Source organism: Mytilus trossulus, chromosome 2 (assembly GCF_036588685.1).
Source record: "Mytilus trossulus isolate FHL-02 chromosome 2, PNRI_Mtr1.1.1.hap1, whole genome shotgun sequence".
Lineage (NCBI taxonomy): Eukaryota > Metazoa > Mollusca > Bivalvia > Mytilida > Mytilidae > Mytilus > Mytilus trossulus.
Genome location: NC_086374.1, coordinates 98,816,996 through 98,836,607, shown reverse-complemented (window position 1 = coordinate 98,836,607; position 19,612 = coordinate 98,816,996). Strand labels below are relative to the sequence as shown.

The following is a 19,612-nucleotide window of genomic DNA, read 5'->3' as shown; positions in this document are numbered from 1 at the left end:
ATAGTTATATTAATTATTATGTCATAAAACTTCAAACTTCTCACCTCAAACAAACAACAATCAATCAATCAATTATTGCGTACATTTATTATTGCGATTTTGTCCTTGTAGACTCAAATGCGATTTTAATTTTTGCTATATTGAAAAAAAGTCTGTTTAGTTCATATAAAAAAAATCAAAATGCGAATTTAACTTATTGTGATTACAACCCTGTCACATTTTTCGTAATAATAAAAACAGCAATAATTTCTGAATTTACAGTTACTACAAAATACACTTTATTTGCAGATTGATTATATTAAGACCCTCTCAGTTGAAATTGTTTTCTTGGTTGAGTCAATTTCCCAGATACCAAGGGTGGATATAGGATTTTTTTTTTAAAGAGGACATTAATTTTTAAGCTTAAAAATATTTGGATATGATAAAAGATGATATATTTTTCAATCTAAGGGTAAGTACTCTACGCCCCTTGGATCTGCCACTTTATACTCTAAGCAATTTGTGAATGATTGTAAGGTGTACATGTCTGCCTGGCAAGGTTCATCTGACCTTGTTTCATTTTCATGTTTAGATAGGTTTACCATTTAATAGTTTTCATGATAAGGTCTGTTTGTCACATACTTTAAGCAATAAGTCATATATATGTATGTGTTTGGTGTATGGAATGCTTGTTTAGTGTACCTGTTTGTCTGCCAGTATACATATGACCATGACCTTATTTTCATTGATCATTGATATTGTAAAATTAATGTTATACCAGAAGTAATGTAAAATTTATGTGATACCAGTAGTAAAACCTTGATCATAAAAACTTTCGATAAAAAGTTCAGTTATAATCAGTAAAGCAAGCAAGATTTATTTAGCTTGTGCATTCTTGTCTTTGTTAAGGAGGCATCATAATAATTTTTCAATATCTTCATTGATTTTTATTATGCATACAGATATAGTTCTACATCTTTTTTGAGATTTTGAAGAAAATAAATAGAATTATTCACAGGGTTTTAAATCGGAACAACTTTATCTAAGAGCATTATAAGTGGATTGTAGTCAAAGTAATGTAAATTCAGAAATTATTGCATCCATTTATTATTGCTATTTTTTCAAAAATGCTATTTTAATTTTTGAGATATTAAGAATAATTATGTTTAATTCAATTAGTAATACCAAATTTAAAATGCAATTATAACCCTGTTGCATTTTTTCGCAAAAGTTATAAGCTTTTGAAATATGAAATTTAATTAAAAGATTTGATTAACTTAAAAGATTAAAGACCTGCACATATATAAAATTCTAATTACTAGATCAAATATGTAATAGGCAAATAGACACTACATAGAAATTTTACCATAAAAAGAATCAGCTATTTATAATCAGATTAAGTACTTCCAATGAGATTTATTTTGCAAGTGGATTTACCAAAACCAGACCCACATTCTTACATCAGTTTACAATAGTTCCTTGCATAAATGATAGAAATAATGCATTTAACATCAGATCATTTTAAATGACTGTATTTTTTGTTTTCGATGTTGTTTTAAATTATTGTAAAATGTTATGTCTGTTCATAGACTTTAAATGTAATCATGTCAGAATTTTTTTATTGATATAAAAACAATTAATAAAATGTTGAATTATGGGAGCAATGATGTTTGTGATGAAAATAAATTTATTTATAAAAAACTTTTTAATTGTTTCAATAAACAGGTTAACTCGTTATATAAATAGTAGCGCAGTACAGATGTACATTCCAAATTGTTTTTTCTTCTTCTATTTTTAGGTTAAGGAACTTTTCTCTCAAGTCCTTGAACAAATCAAATATATACAGTCAGCCAAAACTTGTTAATAATTTGATTCGGGTAGAAAACTTATTTGACCTACATCACACACATTGATGGTTTGGGTAAACTTACAGCTTAACCCAATTATCTTCATCGTCATCTGCTACACAGTTTATCTCTTCAATTTATCCCTTTCTGCACCCATTGTATAATCTCTTCAATTTATCCCTTTCTGCACCCATTGTATAATCTCTTCAATTTATCCCTTTCTGCACCCATTGTATAATCTCTTCAATTTATCCCTTTCTGCACCCATTGTATAATCTCTTCAATTTATCCCTTTCTGCACCCATTGTATAATCTCTTCAATTTATCCCTTTCTGCACCCATTGTATAACAAAAATGTAATCAACATGTGGATCATTTGATTTCAGTACTTCATTTGTTAAAATCTGATTATGACGTCAAATATTTTTGCTTTCCTCTGAAATTCCTATTGTGACGGCATAAAAAAAGGCAACCATGCCTGATGACGTCACATAGAAAGAACACATCTTTTTGCAGATCATTCGAAAAGAAGGAATAAGTGTGCCTGCATAATGTTAGAAAATCATTAGAGAAACAGATTCCACCAACAAATCTTGTGTAATACGATATTTATTCGCACTTGACAGTTAAATTTTAAATATTTAAAATGCTCAGGCAAGCCTTGCGTTTTAAATTTGAAAATTTAGCTGTCTCGAGTGGATAAATATTGTATTACACCCGATGCAGTGGTAAAATCTATATTTATCCAACTTCAGAGAGATATTTTCAAATTGATGTGCTGGCCGGTCTTATACAAGAGCAAAAACTTTTCAGCTTTGAAGGATTGTATAAAATTTTCGCCCATGATATAAAATGAGGACATGTGGTATGATTGCCAAAAAGACCAACTACCCAACTTGATAAAAAAAACATTGATTAAATCAATTACAGGTCACTCAATGGACTTCAACAATGAGTCAAAGTGGCACTGTTTGGTGGCTATAAAAGAATCTTAACACAATAAAAACAGTACAGGAGAAAAGACATTTCAGCGTGTACATTTACTTTTCTTCATTGGCTAGAGGTATAGCGGGAGGGTTGAGATCTCATAGACATGTTTAACCAAGTCACATTTTTGCGCCTGTCCAAGTTAGGAGCCTCTGGCTTTTGTAAGTCTTGTATTATTTTTCTTGTGTACAATTTGGAGTTTAATACTTCTAAATTGACAACAACACTTCAAATGGTCTGCAATTTTATTTGCTATGATTTACATAATTTGACAACCCGGCATACCAAGGTATCCACTTCAGGGACTCTATCGAAATGATTCATACAGGCGTTGGTTCACCTTGTGGAGTTTAATTTGGAGTTTAGTATGTCCTTCATTATCACTGAACTAGTATATATATTTGTTTAGGGGCCAGCTGAAGGACGCCTCTGAGTGGGGGAATTTCTTGCTGCATTGAAGACCTGATGGTGACCTGCTGTTGTCTGCTTTCTGGTCGGGTTGTTGTCTCTTTGACACAGTCCCCATTTCCATTCTCAATTTTACTATAATTTATTGTTACCTGCAAAATGTTACATACAAATTTGCAAATCATATCTTTTTGTTTGTAGCATCTCGATACTTTGTCCTGTGTTTGTCTTCATTTACTTGTTTAGTATATATGTCATTTGACATATCAAAACATTTATATGAGTAGAAAATGCAATGATAAATTGAAAGCACAATCATATATTGGATACTACTTTTGGAGGAAACACTGACAGCAAAGAAAAAATTGAACCTATAACTGTTAAACAAATTTACTGTTGTTTAAAAGAGAATGTTTTTAAATTTTGTTGCCCCACCTACGATAGTAGAGGGGCATTATGTTTTCTGGTCTGTGTGTCCGTTCATCTGTCTGTCCCGCTTCAAGTTAAAGTTTTTGATCAAGGTAGTTTTTGATGAAGCTGATGTCCAATCGATTTGAAACTTAGTAAACATGTTTATAGTATAGTCATTGATCAAAGATCCCTTTTAAAATCAACAGTTGTCCGAAATTTTCCAAGCTGATGCACTGTTCAAATAAGATAAAAGAAATAATTAGAATTTATAGAACAAAAGAAAATAGAGATCAAACATTTATCTAAAGTAATAAGCAGTAATTAAAACTTTGAAACTCTTAAATCTTATATAATATTTTCATTGACAATGTCGATTTTGAGCCTGGGATTATTTTTAACACCTGTCAAAAGCTGACTTTCATATCAATTTGCTGCACACCCATACTTAACCCTCAATTGCCCCTTTTGATAACTCAGGCATATAATTTCTTTTAATTAAATGAAAAATAATAATTAAACGCCTTGTTTAAAGATAATGAACGTTTTTTTTTTGTAAAAATCGAAAACCGTCTTCAGTTAATCCACATCTCAGATGCCAATTACATAATTATATATATTATATTTTTTTTGGAAGATGCAGACTATATACGACAAATACGGTACAGAGAAGATCAAAAAGCTAATACAAGTGCCTGTGGGAGATGAGCAATACGTATGCTGGTTCCTAAAATGCAAGGGATCTTCTTCTCCTTCTTCGTTTTCTTTTTCTTTTTTCGCAGTCCTCTAGTTGAGTAATTGCGTATTATTTGCACTATTGTCCATGCTGGGTGTGCCACAAAGGTGCAAGAAAATATTTACAGGTGCAAGTTAAAAACAGTATGATCGTGCGATAAAGGGATACTGCAGCTCAGATCCCCCTGCTTGAAAGCATCTCGTGAGGTACTGTCCATCAAAGATTGTGGAAGGCTGTTCCATATCCATTTGCTGTCTGGAAAGAAGGAATGCCTGTATGTTGAAGTTCTGGCATACGATACGAGAAATTGTGTTATGTTTCCTCTAGCTACGGATGATGTTGTATGTAGCTCTAGCGTTGGTATTGCTACGAGGCCATACACTATAACTGATTTGCAGTTGCCACTGTAGAGTTTTCAGCATTGATGTTACACTTCTGGTTTGTTGATAGTTGTTCAATACAAACCGGGCTAATCTTCTTTGCACACTTTCTAATGTATATTAGTATATGTTAAGGTTGTTGAATGGGTCCCATACTGAGCATGCATACTCAAGCAATGGTCTAACCAGCGTTTTATAGCATACAGCTTTTTTTTGGGGGGGGGGGGGGGGGGGGGCAGTGCTGAAGATTTCTTTGGATGAAGGCGCTGGTTGAATTGCCTAGATACGTTTCTGAGTCAACCAGGTCTAAACTGTGCCCATGAATGTTGTAGCTTGTGATATGTGGTTTGCGCTTGTTGATTACACGTAGCAGTTTTTATTTGCAAGGATGGGATTCCATTTGCCAATCAGATTCCCATCTGAGCAAGTTGTTTATGTCTTCTTGTAGTATCTGTGAGCCGATATCATTTTGGATCCCTCTGTATATAGTACGCAGTCATCTACAAATAAACAAACTGTTGATGACTGTATATAGTCTGGTTGCCTAACTAGACACCAGCTTTCCAAATTGTACACTGTATCTAGTTTTAATTATTTTGTTATTATTTACGTTTAAGCAATGGAGAAGCCTCCTGTTTTACCGAGCGGAGTTAGTAAATCACTCAAATATGAGATCAACTCTTTAACGGTGGAAGAAGAAGAAGGTCGTTGATGAACAGAAGGAACATGAGCGGTCCAAGTACACGGCCCTGTGGTACTCCTGATTGGACTAGGGTGCAGTGTGAAATGTTTCACCATCCACAACTACTCTCTGATTTCTGGAGCTGATGAAGTCTCTGATCCACTGGAGTGTTGGCCCGCTGATACCATAGTGCTCTGCTTTGTACGATAGTCTCTCATGAGGGACTTTATCGAATGCCTTGGAAAAATCAAGCAAGATAAGGTCAATTTGTTCATCGAGATCTAAGTTTTTAGCCAGGTCCTGTATTGTAATGATAATATAAAAAATGAAGATGTGGTATGATTGCCAATGAGTCAACTATCCACAAAAGTCCAAAATGACACAGACATTAACAACTATAGGTCACCGTTCGGCCTTCAACAATGAGCAAAGCCCATACCGCATAGTCAGCTATAAAAGGCCCCGATAAGACAATGTAAAACAATTCAAACGAGAAAACTAACGGGCTTATTTATGTAAAAAAATGAACGAAAAACAAAAATGTAACACATAAACAAACGACAACCACTGAATTGCAGGCTCATGGCTTGGGACAGGCACATACATAAATAATGTACAATGGCGGGGTTAAACATGTAAGCGGGATCCCAACCCTCCCCTAACCTGGGGCAGTGGTATAACAGTACAACATAAGAACGAACTATAAAAATCAGTTGAAAAAGGCTTAACTCATCAGATGGACAAAAATAGGTGGTGACTCGCAGGAGCATTTTTTCTAAATCCATGATGAGCGTCGTTTATGATGCAGTGGGTAGCAAGATGTTTTGCAATACTACTGCATTTTATGTGCTCTGGGATCTTGTATGTGACAACAGTCAATATGAAACTGGACGGTAGTTACTGGCACGTGATTTATCTCCTTTCTTGATAATAGGGCTCTTCACGGTTAGTTCGGCCATATTGGATAGGGGGCAGATTTTTTGGAAGAAGGTGGAAATAGTATGAAAGTGTGGGAAATACTATGTGTGTTTCCAAGCAACAGCTCTGTTTTAATGATGTTTTCCCGTATTTTTCAAACCATTTTTACCTCTATGATGAAAATCTGCCCCCTATCCAATATGGCCGAATTGGAACAACAATTAATGGCTTCTTTCCATGCATTCTGGTGGTATGGTGCCTTGGTTGATTGATGCATGAAAGAAAGTGCATGGTATATGCTGAAGCTAGGTAAGGTGCAAGCTCTTTGAGTAGTAATTTGGGATCTCATCTGGACCAGCTGCTTTGTTGATGTGCAAGCTCTTTGAGTAGTATTTTGGGATCTCATCTGGACCAGCTGCTTTGTTGATGTGCAAGCTCTTTGAGTAGTATTTTGGGATCTCATCTGGACCAGCTGCTTTGTTGATGTGCAAGTTGCTTAACAATTTTTGTGCACCATTTTCAGATTAATACATGTATTTTGTTCATTGTTGGATGTGGACATACAATACATACATTATCCGGCGTTTTTAACAAATTACTTTATGATTTGTGGTATATATAAAACTAATCATTAACGTCTTTATTTTTATACATTCAAGTTCAAGGATTTGTCTTACTATATACAAATCCTTGTCAAGTCTAAATTGAAAACAACGTTCCAACCGGATAAAAACCGACATTTATATACGCGTTCTTAGGGGACGACCATTTGATATTCTTGGGAGGGGGGCAGAAGGATTTGTTTTTGATCGGATATTTATTTTATTTTTGTAAACTGAGACGGGACGGATTATTTATTTTCTGCACTAAAGAAGCAAGATTTTTCATTTTCATTTAAGAAAGGGACTGATTATTCATTTTCTCAACTATATTTAAACTATTCGAAAACATACAATCTTAAAATTATTTGTTTATTAATTTATAAATAGTACAGGTATAGTCAAGTCATTATTTACCATTTAATCAGAATCAATCGTCATCCTCTGCAAAAATGAATCTTCTATATTCCCAACTACATATACATGTATTGCATGCATATATAGTATTCAAGTTTTGTTGTAATTAGGTTCTTTTAAAAGGTATTGGCAAACATGTTTTGCCGAGCGGAGCGATGCAATTTTTTTAAAGGGTTTTGGAACCACTGAAGGCCCAAGAAGCTATAGAACAAATGATGCAAAATCATGCTTTCTGGGTGTTCCCCAGACCAATTCTTAATCTGAAAATGCAAGTTCTGTTTTAATAATTGTTTGACAATATTTTGGTCTCAAAGCAGAGTTCAGTGTTAAGTTTCTGGGTACAACATCAAAAGACTGGCTGATGCATGATATTAAAGGCAAACATGTCATTCACATAGTTAAGTCTATGGCTGCTGTTGTTTTAAACTCATGATCCGTGTTAATCACAAAATTACTAAATTACAAAATGAATGAACACTAACAGAATACAGAAGGACAATCAATGAACAAAATACAAATAAATAAGAAAAAAAATCAGGGGCTACGTACGTACGTCTGAGGAAGAACAGAACTGGCTATTTGCAAGGCACTCACAGTGAACGCAATTTGATATGGAGACAAGCTTTTGGTTTTGAAATGTCATACACGAGGTATTTTCCTCGATGTAGTTACGGTCCTGTATTAATAAAAGTGAGCGGTAAGTGTTCCTGAGACAATAAACTTCAAATTAAATGAAACCAATTTTCAGACATTTCAACTACAAGTATATCTAAAAATATATATATACTTTTTTTCATTAAAAGTTTTGGGAAGTATTTTCCGACCGATTTTTATTTTGGAAAAAAAGATGTATTTTTGAAGAATCTGGTGCCATCTCATTATTTCGATTAGACCTGCTGAGTTATTTATTTTCAATACATTGCAAGTCCGGTATTCTAAGTTTATTTTCAACTTCAACAAACCATTTATTTTTTTGTGATTATCAAGGCCGAGTTATTTATTTTCAAAATCCTCCTGTCTCCATCTCCCCCCAAATCAGAATTTCAAATGGTCTACCGTGAAAATAAATGATGTTTAGCTACAAACAACATTTTCAAAAAGACCAAAAAAAGTGCCGAGGAAGTTTTTTTTATTTTTTTTATTTACAGATATTTATACAAGCAAGGATTTGTTTAGTAAGTCTAACTATACAAATCCTTAGTTTAACCAGTATTTATAAATGAAAAAAAATATACAAGATATGTTAAAGTTTAAATATGGGATTCGGAAACAAGTTTGGATTTTTTTTTATAAATCTGTGATACACGTATCTCCATTAATTTCTATTTGTATTATAGACTCCGTTTTAAAATATACGCGAGGTTTGATAAATTTGGATCTATAAAAGCTAAAAACACGTGCTTTTATTCTTTTCTCTTCATTGGTTTCGCGGAATTTTTCACATGAGTAATCATGACCTATCTATTTTAACCAATCACAGTTGTTGTACCTTTCATTGATTGATCAACATGGCGGCCTCCATGAAACGTAAAATGAAATTACTACCAAAACAATCAGTATCTGCGTAACAAACTCTGTATATCAAGTGCAAACATTGCCTGACTTTACACACATAACTTCATATTAACAAAATATGAGATACACGAATATTTGCGTCCAAATATTTTTTTTAACATCAAATAAAAAAAAATCCTTTCTTGTTGCAGTTTTGACAGGTCGATTTTGCATTTTGTAAACACTCACTAATGTAACAGTTGCGCAAAAAAACTTCAACGAATGTACGAATTTACCCCAATAAACCCATATTTATATTGTATAATTATATTTCATGCACTTTTTGAATAAAATATTGTTTTTAAAAACTAAACTAAATCCCTATTAAAACTTGCTTATTTGTATTAAATATTTTTACACTGTTTTTAGGAAGATGAATATTACCTCTTACAGGTGGGTCTCATTGGGGTCTAAGCGTGACGTGGGATTGCTGATTTTTAGTAAGCGTGACACGTGAAAATCATATTATTGTGTCGTGAAAACGGGAAATGAGGCTTTGCGGGACCCGGGAAATGACCAAAAAATAAGAATTGGTTACTTACATAGTGTAAGCGGGATACGGGAATCGGACAAAACCGTAAGCGGGATCCGGGATCGGAACCCCCCAATGAGACCCCCTTTAAGAGCCTTTTGAAATGAGATGTCATTTTTTGTGACTTATGCTTTCAGTTCATGCAGGAACATATATATTGGCAGGACTTGACCATGTTGACACTACTTATTAATTGTAGCAGATTTCATTTTTGGTTCATTGTTATAAAGACATGATACAGGAACGGACGTGTTAAAAACGTACTCACTATTAATATACTAATAATTGCTGATAATAATAAATATCAATAAAATGTCAGGCTAGAGATAGAGTAGTTGAATTAGTTTAACAGAGACGCCAGAGTATCGAACTTGTAATCTGTTGCTTCAAATTTATTATTATCGCATTCATTTCATCACAGAATGGTATAAAATGCAAACAAGGTATTAAAAAAATGTCGTTCATTGTATTCTCACATTCAAAAAACATTTTAAAACAATTTACATAACAAAAAATCGTGCTTATATTTGTCATTTCATATGACAGATTATATATCTATTTTATGGTAAAAATGTTATTACCTTTGCGATTAGAATTGTGGGGTTAATTGTTGAGCAGTAAATTGTTATAGATATAAGGAGATGTGGTTAGAGTGCCAATCAGGCAGCTCATCCATCCAAGTCACAATTTGTAAAAGTAAACCATTATAGGTCAAAGTACAGTCTTCAGCATGGAGTTTAGGCTCACACCAAACAGCAAGCTAAAAATGTACACTTGATCATATTATTTCAACATTTGTCATGAATTCATTATTAATTTAATAGTGATGTGATTTTGAGATTGAAAGCAAGAAAAACAGCATCTAAGACTTCATAATTTTTTCTCACTTGAAGTTTTCATGGTAAATAGGGAAATTTACAGACAACTTAACCTGTCAGATTATTGAAATCTTGTGTTTTCAAGTTTATAGAGCTAACTTTGGCACCAGTATAAAATTTATCAAAAAGTGCCAGTTTAAAGATGCTTACAAGTTTTTTGTTAACATGGTTATCCAAACACCATGAACACTGAAACCAACTATGTTTTTTTTCTTAATTATGAACTTTGTTAAAGCCTTGAAGTGATTCATATTATTATTTTCTCATATCATATCTAGTTATATATATTTTCAGACTTATAGCATGGCTGTTAAACGTGGACATATTGACCTTGACCCAGATTATGAAGATGTTACAGAGCAGCAGTCCAAGAGACAAAGAGTTTTTGAAGAGGATGGTTCGTATCATTTCACTTGATATTACAAACGCTAATAGTAATGCATAAATAATAGATTTACAAAGATACACCTACCTCAAAGTCTAGTGTAATCACACAGTTTGCTATCACTTGGCATTCATTTAAAAAAAAGAGACGGACAATGCATGCAGCTAAAAAAGACATTAATATGAAAATCTTGACAAATTTACTTCTGATGATGTTTTGAAGAATGATCAAAAGACAGCAAAAAAATAATCAAAATTGGAAGAGATATGAAAAAAAATGAAAATAGTAGATATAGTTTTCTGAAGCAGATTAAAATACCTTTAGATAAAGCATGATAAGTATCAAAATGATTTTGATTAATCTTTCAGCTAAGGAAGCTACAAGACATAAGATTGAGAATATTATTCACAGTCAGTTTACCATGGAGATACAGAACAAAGAGGAAGAAGTAGATGAAGCTGATCAGGTAAAAAATAGGTGTTTTATTTGCAAAAATTCAAGTTAGAATGACAGCTATATAAGATATGCTAGGTTATAAAACAAATTAAACAGTATTGAAATGGCAACTCAAACTTTTTATTTGCTCACCTGTGTATTCATTAATTTTAGGATTAAGAGGAAATATTTTCAGAATAGGAGACAAATTCATTCTAGGGAGGGGTCTGGGATTGATTAAGGTCTTCAGTGAGTTAACAATTATGGTAGATATTTAAAACAGAATGGTTAAATTTATGAAAGACCTAGTATTGGATGTTGCAGAGAACATTGTTAAGTTAGCTAGAATACCATCAAATACTGTTCAACAAACAAAGGATTTTTTTTTTGCTGGAACCTGATGAGGTATGTTCATAACTTTTATGAAACAGTGAAAAAAAGACATTTTAGTATGATAAAAAAGATTTTTAACTAAGGTTTTCTAAAATTTTGTTATTAACTTTTTGTAGTAAGGTCAGACTCCAAAAAACTCATGTGCAATGAACCATTCATCCAATCTTTAAATTTTATGATATGTAACTGAAAGAAAAACACATAAGAGACATAATTTAAGAATATCAGCCTAAACAATTTATGATAGTCCAATTGATTATAATTCATATCCAAAGTTTTTATTGTGCCTTGTAGGTTTAAGTGTTGCTTAATACTTTGTACATTCTCATTTAGTATTTGATATTCTTACTCAATTAATTATACAATTAATTTTTCAGAAATTAAATCAGAGTAGAATGGTTATGGACAGACTGAGGGCTTGCATCATAGCTAATTTTTATTCAAAAGCAGGACAACAGAAATTCTCGCAGGTAGAGTATCATGGCTCAAATGCTACTTAAACAGTTAAGTTTTATGAAAAAGAGATTTCAAAACAATTGTCATTCTGTAAAAGATTATTACTCACCTATTAACTTGAATACTATTTAAGAATTAAATGCTTCTTTTTGTATCTACATTGGGGTGTAAAAGCGTTGACCAAAGTACATTTTATATAAAGCGTGGAAGCGCTTCATTATAAAAATGTGTGCACAGTCAACGCTTTTACAACGCTATGAAGTTACAAAGAAAGCATTCAATACTTATAATTTCATTTTTTAGCTGGGATCATGAAATCACGCGATTTTTATCAAGTTTTTATTTAATTTATTTGTGCACTTTATTGTGGGACCTTGTGTCATCATGAATGATAAATTTTATTGTGTAATGAAGTTGATTAAGGAATAATGCGAGATTACAGTGTAGCCAATCAGAATAACATATGATAATGAAACGTACATCTAATGTAATTATTCTAGTATGAAGTTCCTTTAACTCTTTGAGTAGACACTGGTGGTATGATAAATATATATATATTGTATGCCAGCTGATTTGTAATGTTTCATTTGTTGAGACTGTTCCAATGATACTCCCATCATATGTTTTCAGATGACTGAGTTTCTTGTGGTCAATTAGTGAAAATGACTTCCTTGAACAACCTGCTCTTACTGTGACTTAAGATTTTAAATAGCAATTTTCCTTTTCTTGCTTTAAATATCAAAAATGATGTTTTATGTTTGACCTACCAATGTTATATTAAATAATGTAGAACGTTTTAATTATTTATTTATTTTAGGTAAAACAAAATCCTAATGAGCCACCATATATCCATCCAACTGTGAAAGAACATATTGGTAAAGCTCCAAAAAACTACTCATCACTGGAGACCTCCAGTAAGGGAGATAACCTGCTAACTGTTGACTTAAGCATTGTAAAGAAAGAACCTGAAGAGGTATGTTCAACAACAACTTTTATGTAACAGTGAAAAAAGACCTTATGATAAAAAAAAGTTAACCAAGGTTTTCTCAAATTTTGTTTTTAATTTGTTGTAGTATGATGGCTGTGCAGTGACTACAAAACACTAATGTGCAATAAATTGAAAAATCATCTAATCTTTAAATTTTATTATTTTGTTTTTTTTGTAACAAAAGGGAGATTTGATTTTGACTTATATTCAGAATATAAAGGCGAAATTGAAGTATACTTAAAAAAAAAATTGTACTGATGTTTCAACTGTACAAACTACAGTGCATACATACATTATTATAAGACATAATTGAAGTGAATGGTATTTATGACATTATTTTGAATTAAAAGGCAAAATTTAATTATCCTTATTGATTGAAGAAATGTGGTCTGTGTTGTTTCTATATATGCAAGAAGTTGAAAACAAATTCTACCATTGTTTTCTTCAAAGGAGTACGTTCGGTAAGGGCCATATTTGGCCCCAATTATAAAGTTCATTGTTACAAGACAATAAATGATTTAAGTTGCCTTAAAGACATGTTAGAAAGTTAAACAGAACTGTTTTTGCCAAAATTTAATTCTAACACATTGATTTTTACATCCAAAAAAGGTCAAAATAAGGGATTTTGGTGAAATTTGACAAAATCAGTTAGATTTCAACCAAATAAAGGACCAGGAGACATAGAGCGCAGGTGTTGACAAGCTTAAGATTCAAATAAGAAGTGTGAAATGTCTCCACAAACATTATTTTAAAAGATCTTTGTTGTCGACGTTTGCGCTCTATGTTTCATGTCCAATAATCTATGGATATTCACCCATTTTCATTGATTTTTTCATGAAAAATCAATAGGAGTACAACTTGTGACGTCATAATGAAGCGCAGAAACGTAAAATTTTCAACAAAATGGTTTATATCCTAGCTAGTCAATGTATTAGCTATAATTTATCGTGATATTGGTCGATAAATCCGAATTTGAAATTTACACAAAAAAAGGGGTCATTTTAGGACCTTATCGAACACACTCCTTTTTGTTTTGGTTTCTAATGACAAAAAATCCGGTCAAGTTAGATTTTGATAAATTTCCATTTATGCTCTTTAGGAGTTGTAGCCATAAAATGCTTTAACATTGACACTTTTAAATGCATTTTGACAGTATCGTGTTGTCATGGTAACTAAAGAAAAAGAGTGGTTGCATATGAAAAAGGATCGAAAAAAATATTCCCTTGAATTTGACAATTGAATATTATGCTCTGATTAATTAAAGACAAATGTATTAATATGTTTTAAAAAAACTAACCAAAATTGAATAATGCTTTTTTAGGCATCCATTGATAATCCTTGTTTAACTAAATGTGAAACAGTTGGTAATATAGAAAGTGAAAAGATGAAGACAGATCAAGATGAGGGGAGAAGTTCAAGATTTAAAACGAAGAAGAGAATTGTAATGGGGAACGTCTCAAAGTATGTTAATGATGAGAAAAGGGGAAATGTCATAAATCTTTCACAAAAGGTACAGAATGATAAATGATGTTACATATGATTTCAGACAAAATGGGTGCACCTTCCCAAGAGGGTTCATTAAGGCACAACTGATTTATGCTCATTTTCAAAACTTTTGGTTGATTAGTTGCTTTTTGGCAATTGTGTTGGGTTTAACAACTGTTTTGGTGTTCTAAATATAAGGATAATTCAAACACAAGTATTATTTTTTTGTCTGGAAATTGCTATATATTTCAACCAAATTAAATTGTGAAAAAAAATTAAAAGTGTTCACATTAGAGAAAAATAAAACATCTGAATCAAATTTAGACAATATAAATAAAATACATCAGACATTTCTTTTTCTTTCAACACATGGTCTGTTAAAATCCAACCATCATAAATGAATTAAAAAATCTGTGATTATATCTAATAAATCACAAAAAATTGTAAACTTTGGAATAATTGCGTTGTGATTGTAAGTATATCAACAACTCCAGTGAACAATTGCAACAATGTTGATGCATACAAGTCTAATTTTTTGGAGTGGCAAAACTGGGTGAATCTTTAACAAGTGTTATCCAGGGTTTGATGCGGGGTAGATTTCACAGTGTAAGCAAGATATTAAAATTATTATATCTATATTCTTCGTTATTGAAATTATTGTATTTAATTTACCATATTTTTCTAAGAACTGATGTACTTTGAATGTAACTGGTAACATACATAATTTGATGCATAGAGCTGTTCCATTATACATGTTATAACATACATGGTACACAGGGAAGGCACTTTAAAATCAGTGACCACCTTAAGAAGCGATTTAGGGTTCTGCATACATCTAAATTTGTACAAAACAATATTTCACACCCATCATGATCCATAGAGGCAAATTTAAGTTGCCTTCCCTGGGTCCCATGTACGTTTTTATGGAACAGCCCATACAAGTATTAAATTAAGAGGAATTACATCTATATTTTGGCACAATTGATTCAATGGAAAAATAAAACTGGCATAAACAATACATATATATCTGTATAAGAGCATTGGGTCCAAAAGATACCATTCTATTTTATGAGCCCACTATGTTTTGAGTTTGCAATTTAAGAATCTAGGATCAGCTTTACAACAATTTAATGATAAAACTGATTTTTATTTTTTTTGTAGGTATATACCAGTGGACCGTAGGGAGGAGAATGACCAGTCTACACACAAATGGATGGTGTATGTTAGAGGCTCCAAAGAGGAACCAAGAATTGATCATTATATAAAGAAAGTTTGGTTCTTTCTTCATCCCAGTTATAGACCTAACGATTTAGTGGAAGTAAGGTAAACATTTTACAGGTAAAAACAGTTTTATACAGATAGGTATGCCATAGAGCATAGATAATGGTAAGTTCTATTAATTATGGAAAAGAAAAAAAGAGGAAAAAAACAGTTGAAAAGGATTTATTGTATGCCAGTGTATGTATGTATGTATGTTCTGTATCTCCTTCCTTTAGTAGGAGCACCACCATGGGTTATGATGTAAAAAGGAAGACATTTAACGCACTGTATCGGTACATATATAATGTGAGCATTTGCCTATCCAGTTTCCCAGCCTGGTTGTGACAAGAAAATTTTGAAACAAATTTGGACTGTCTAATATCAAAACAACCCTCAAACTCAAAAACATATTGGAAATTAATGAAAACGTTAATTAAATCAAAAAAAGGTTCAGAAACCATACCCCCTCTCCAAAATATTATGAATGATAATGAACTGAATGATACTGTATATGAAGATGAGGAGAAATGTAATTTGTTGAACAAATATTTTAGTATGATTTCAAAACTAGATGAAGATCATGTTGATTTGCCCGAATTTGATACAAAAACTAATAGTAAGTTTTCAGATATTCAAGTAAATATAAAAGAAATAATAGATATTATTCAGATATTAGATCCAAACAAAGCATCTGGTCCTGATGTGATCAGTCATAAGATGCTAAAGCTGTGTCCAGAAAAGGTAGCAGTTCCACTCCATATTATATTTAATAAATCCTTAAGAGAGGGAATATACCCAACTAGCTGGAAGATAGCAAATCTGATACCCATTTTCAAAAAGGGAGATTCATCTTTGCCATCAAATTATAGACCGATATCCTTAATAAGTTGTGTAGGAAAAGTTATGGAAAGAGTTGTGTTTAAGCACTTATACAATCATTTAAAAGCTAATAAATTAATTTATGAGTATCAATCAGGATTCCTCCCTAAAAACTGTTCATCAACTCTTAGAAATATATAATTGCATATTAAACTCCTTGGAAAAAAAAGAAAAAAAGATATAAATTGTTTTGTATTCTGTGACTTCTCTAAAGCTTTCGACAAAGTTTGGCATAGGGGTCTTATACATAAAATGAAGCTTATGGTGTTTACGGAAACGTATTGAATTGGTTTCAGGATTATCTACACGACAGAAAACAGAGAGTAGTATTAAATAACTCGTCTTCTTCCTTCTGTAATGTCTCAGCTGGTGTCCCCAGGGATCAGTTCTGGGCCCTCTTCTCTTTGTCTTATATATTAATGATATTGCTGATAAGCTTACTTCACTGTGTCGGCTATTTGCTGACGACACATCATTCAACTATTCTGGTAACGATGGAGAACAGATTAGATCTATTATTGATCGCGACTTGAAAGAGCTGGATGTTTGGTCTTCTAAATGGCTTATGTCATTTAACCCAGATAAAACCGAAATTATGATTTTTTCAAATATTGAGACTCCAGACCTCAGCTTTTCCTTAAATGGTAAAAATATACCTTTAAGTACATCTCATAAGCACCTGGGAGTTAATTTCAGTAGTGACGCAAAATGGAACAATCATATTGAAAGTATAATTACAAGTGTAAAGAAACACTTAAATGTATTACGTAAACTTAAATATCGATTATCTCGAAATAATTTAGAAAAACTATACTTAGTTTTTATAAGACCCATTTTCCAAAATGCCACGGAAGTGTGGGATAATTGTGGAATAGGCTACTCAAATAAATTAGAAAATTTACAATTAGAGGCCGCAAGAATAGTAACAGGTCTACCAATATTTACAAAAACTGAAACTTTATATTCTGAGGTTGGCTGGGAATCTCTTTTTGAAAGAAGAAGGAGAAGAAAATTACAGATGTTTTATAACATGAACCAAAAGCATGCACCAGAATATCTTTGTAATCTTGTACCTCCTTGTGTACAAAGTACAACCAACTACCCGTTGCGAAATGGTCATGATATTATTGTTCCATTTTGTAGACTTTCCCTTACTACTGAATCGTTTATTCCCTCTACTATACGTGAATGGAATAAACTTGATCCAAAAATTCACAGTGTCGACTCTATTTCTAAATTTAAGAAAGAATTAAAAAACGATAGTCTAGTATGTAAAATTGAAACGTTTTATTTGTACGGCCCAAGGAAATTAAATATTATTTTAACGCAATTGCGATGTTCCACTTCATCATTGAACAATGACCTATTTAGAGCTAACATTATAAATGATCCTTCTTGTCATTGTGGGTCCGATATTGAGGATGTCTACCATTACTTCTTCGTTTGCCCAAAATACACATAATGTAGGAAAAACTTATTCGATAACCTTAACTGGCTCTCTGAAAACTTTGTTTTAGATACAAAACTATTAATTTGCGGACACTTGGAACTTTCGAACGAACAAAATATTCAAATTTTCAAACAAGTTCAGAATTACATAAAAAGGTCAAACAGATTTCTTATGCCTTGATAGAGCGTCATTGTTATTGCTGTCACAGGATGTCATTGTTGTCATCAATCCACAAGTCATCGTCACAGAAGTATACGATTTTTCAAACTTTCTTTTTCCTTTTTTACTTTGTCTCCTCTTTGTTCACCTATGAAAGCTAGTATTATATTGTATAAACTGTTTGTTTTATATGCATGTCCATTATATTATACTGTTATTGTAACTTTATATTGTATTATGGAAAAGACTGTAAGTATGATTTACTTGTGTCTAATCCATTTTGCTTTAATTCAGCAAATAAAATATGTTTAAACTAAACAGGGGTTACTACCAGAAAGTTAACCTTTCCCAAAACAATAAGTACAAAGCCAGTGCAGATAAATTTCGTTCGTTATTTACCAAAAATAGGTATTTGTTAACATTTATCTTTAAAACAATCAAAATAAGGAAACAATTTTGCAAAATGTGGTTATTGAAAGTTTCTTTCACTAGGCAGGTTTTCAGGGAGAAATTCACAATGCTTTTATTGTCGGAGACAAAATCATGCAGTTTCAATGGAGTTAGGTATTTGTAAAAGCTTTATATTTTAAATGGTACAACTTAGAATGCCTCATGGATAAAGGGTTGTCAGGCATTTGTCCATGGTTCTTGATTTTATTCCAAAGCTAAATGACTTCACAAATCAACTGGGTAGGTTGTTGACTTACCTGTGGCAATACTTGTGGGAGTGTTATTTGGGCATGTTGCTTCCTGCATGAATGCCTTCAACTATAACAAAACTGTGAACACTGATATTTCATTTACTTTTAACATGAGCTGTAAGGCAAATAAGTTATAAGAGTTTAATAGTTTGATAAATTATGGACTAGAGGCAACCAATGCCTAATTTATCTTTATTTTGATAGAAATTCTGAAAACAATACCTTGGGTATGCAGAGTATTTACAACAAAACACATTCAAGATTTACAAAGTTTCAGCAAAGTTGTTAGTAATCTTTAAGATGGCTTATTTTCTTCAAAAAGGAACACAAACCCCATCATATTCTAGAAGGCCCTGTTACCTGTTTAGAAGAATTTATTTTGGTCAAATATTCAATACTAATAAAACTTGTTATTACATCATTTGAAATAAATTACATTGATTTCCCAGTGAAATAAAAACCTATAAACGTAGTTATTTCACTCCTCTGCTGTCATACAACAATATCCGTTGCCAAGTTGTTGTGGACAATGTCGTATCAAAACAAATTTTGAATGCAGAGAAAACGATATAGTTCCTTACCTTTTCTACACTTATATCAGAAAAAAGCCATTTGCCAATGTTATAAAAAGAATAACTAATCAAAGAATTCACACATTCATGAATTAATGTGTTTTCGGTCACTTGGTGTATATTT

The 19,612-nt window shown here is 32.1% G+C and overlaps 1 protein-coding gene across 3 annotated transcripts in view; it reads left to right on the top strand.

Moving 5' to 3' along the window:
• Positions 1-8,839: 8,839 nt before the first annotated feature.
• LOC134708506 (YEATS domain-containing protein 2-like) overlaps positions 8,840-19,612 on the top strand; it is a 37,387-nt gene continuing 26,614 nt past the window's right edge. Inside the window, exons 1-7 of one of the 3 annotated variants that reach the window (XM_063569108.1) lie at positions 8,840-8,888; positions 10,620-10,722; positions 11,079-11,176; positions 11,916-12,008; positions 12,812-12,967; positions 14,304-14,443; positions 15,629-15,790. In XM_063569108.1, coding sequence (XP_063425178.1) covers positions 10,629-10,722; positions 11,079-11,176; positions 11,916-12,008; positions 12,812-12,967; positions 14,304-14,443; positions 15,629-15,790 — 743 coding nt within the window. In that variant the 5' untranslated portion in view covers positions 8,840-8,888; positions 10,620-10,628. Of the gene's footprint in view, positions 8,938-10,619; positions 10,723-11,078; positions 11,177-11,915; positions 12,009-12,811; positions 12,968-14,303; positions 14,493-15,628; positions 15,791-19,612 lie in introns of those variants that run through there. The other 2 variants (XM_063569109.1, XM_063569110.1) reach the window with 2 other exon arrangements.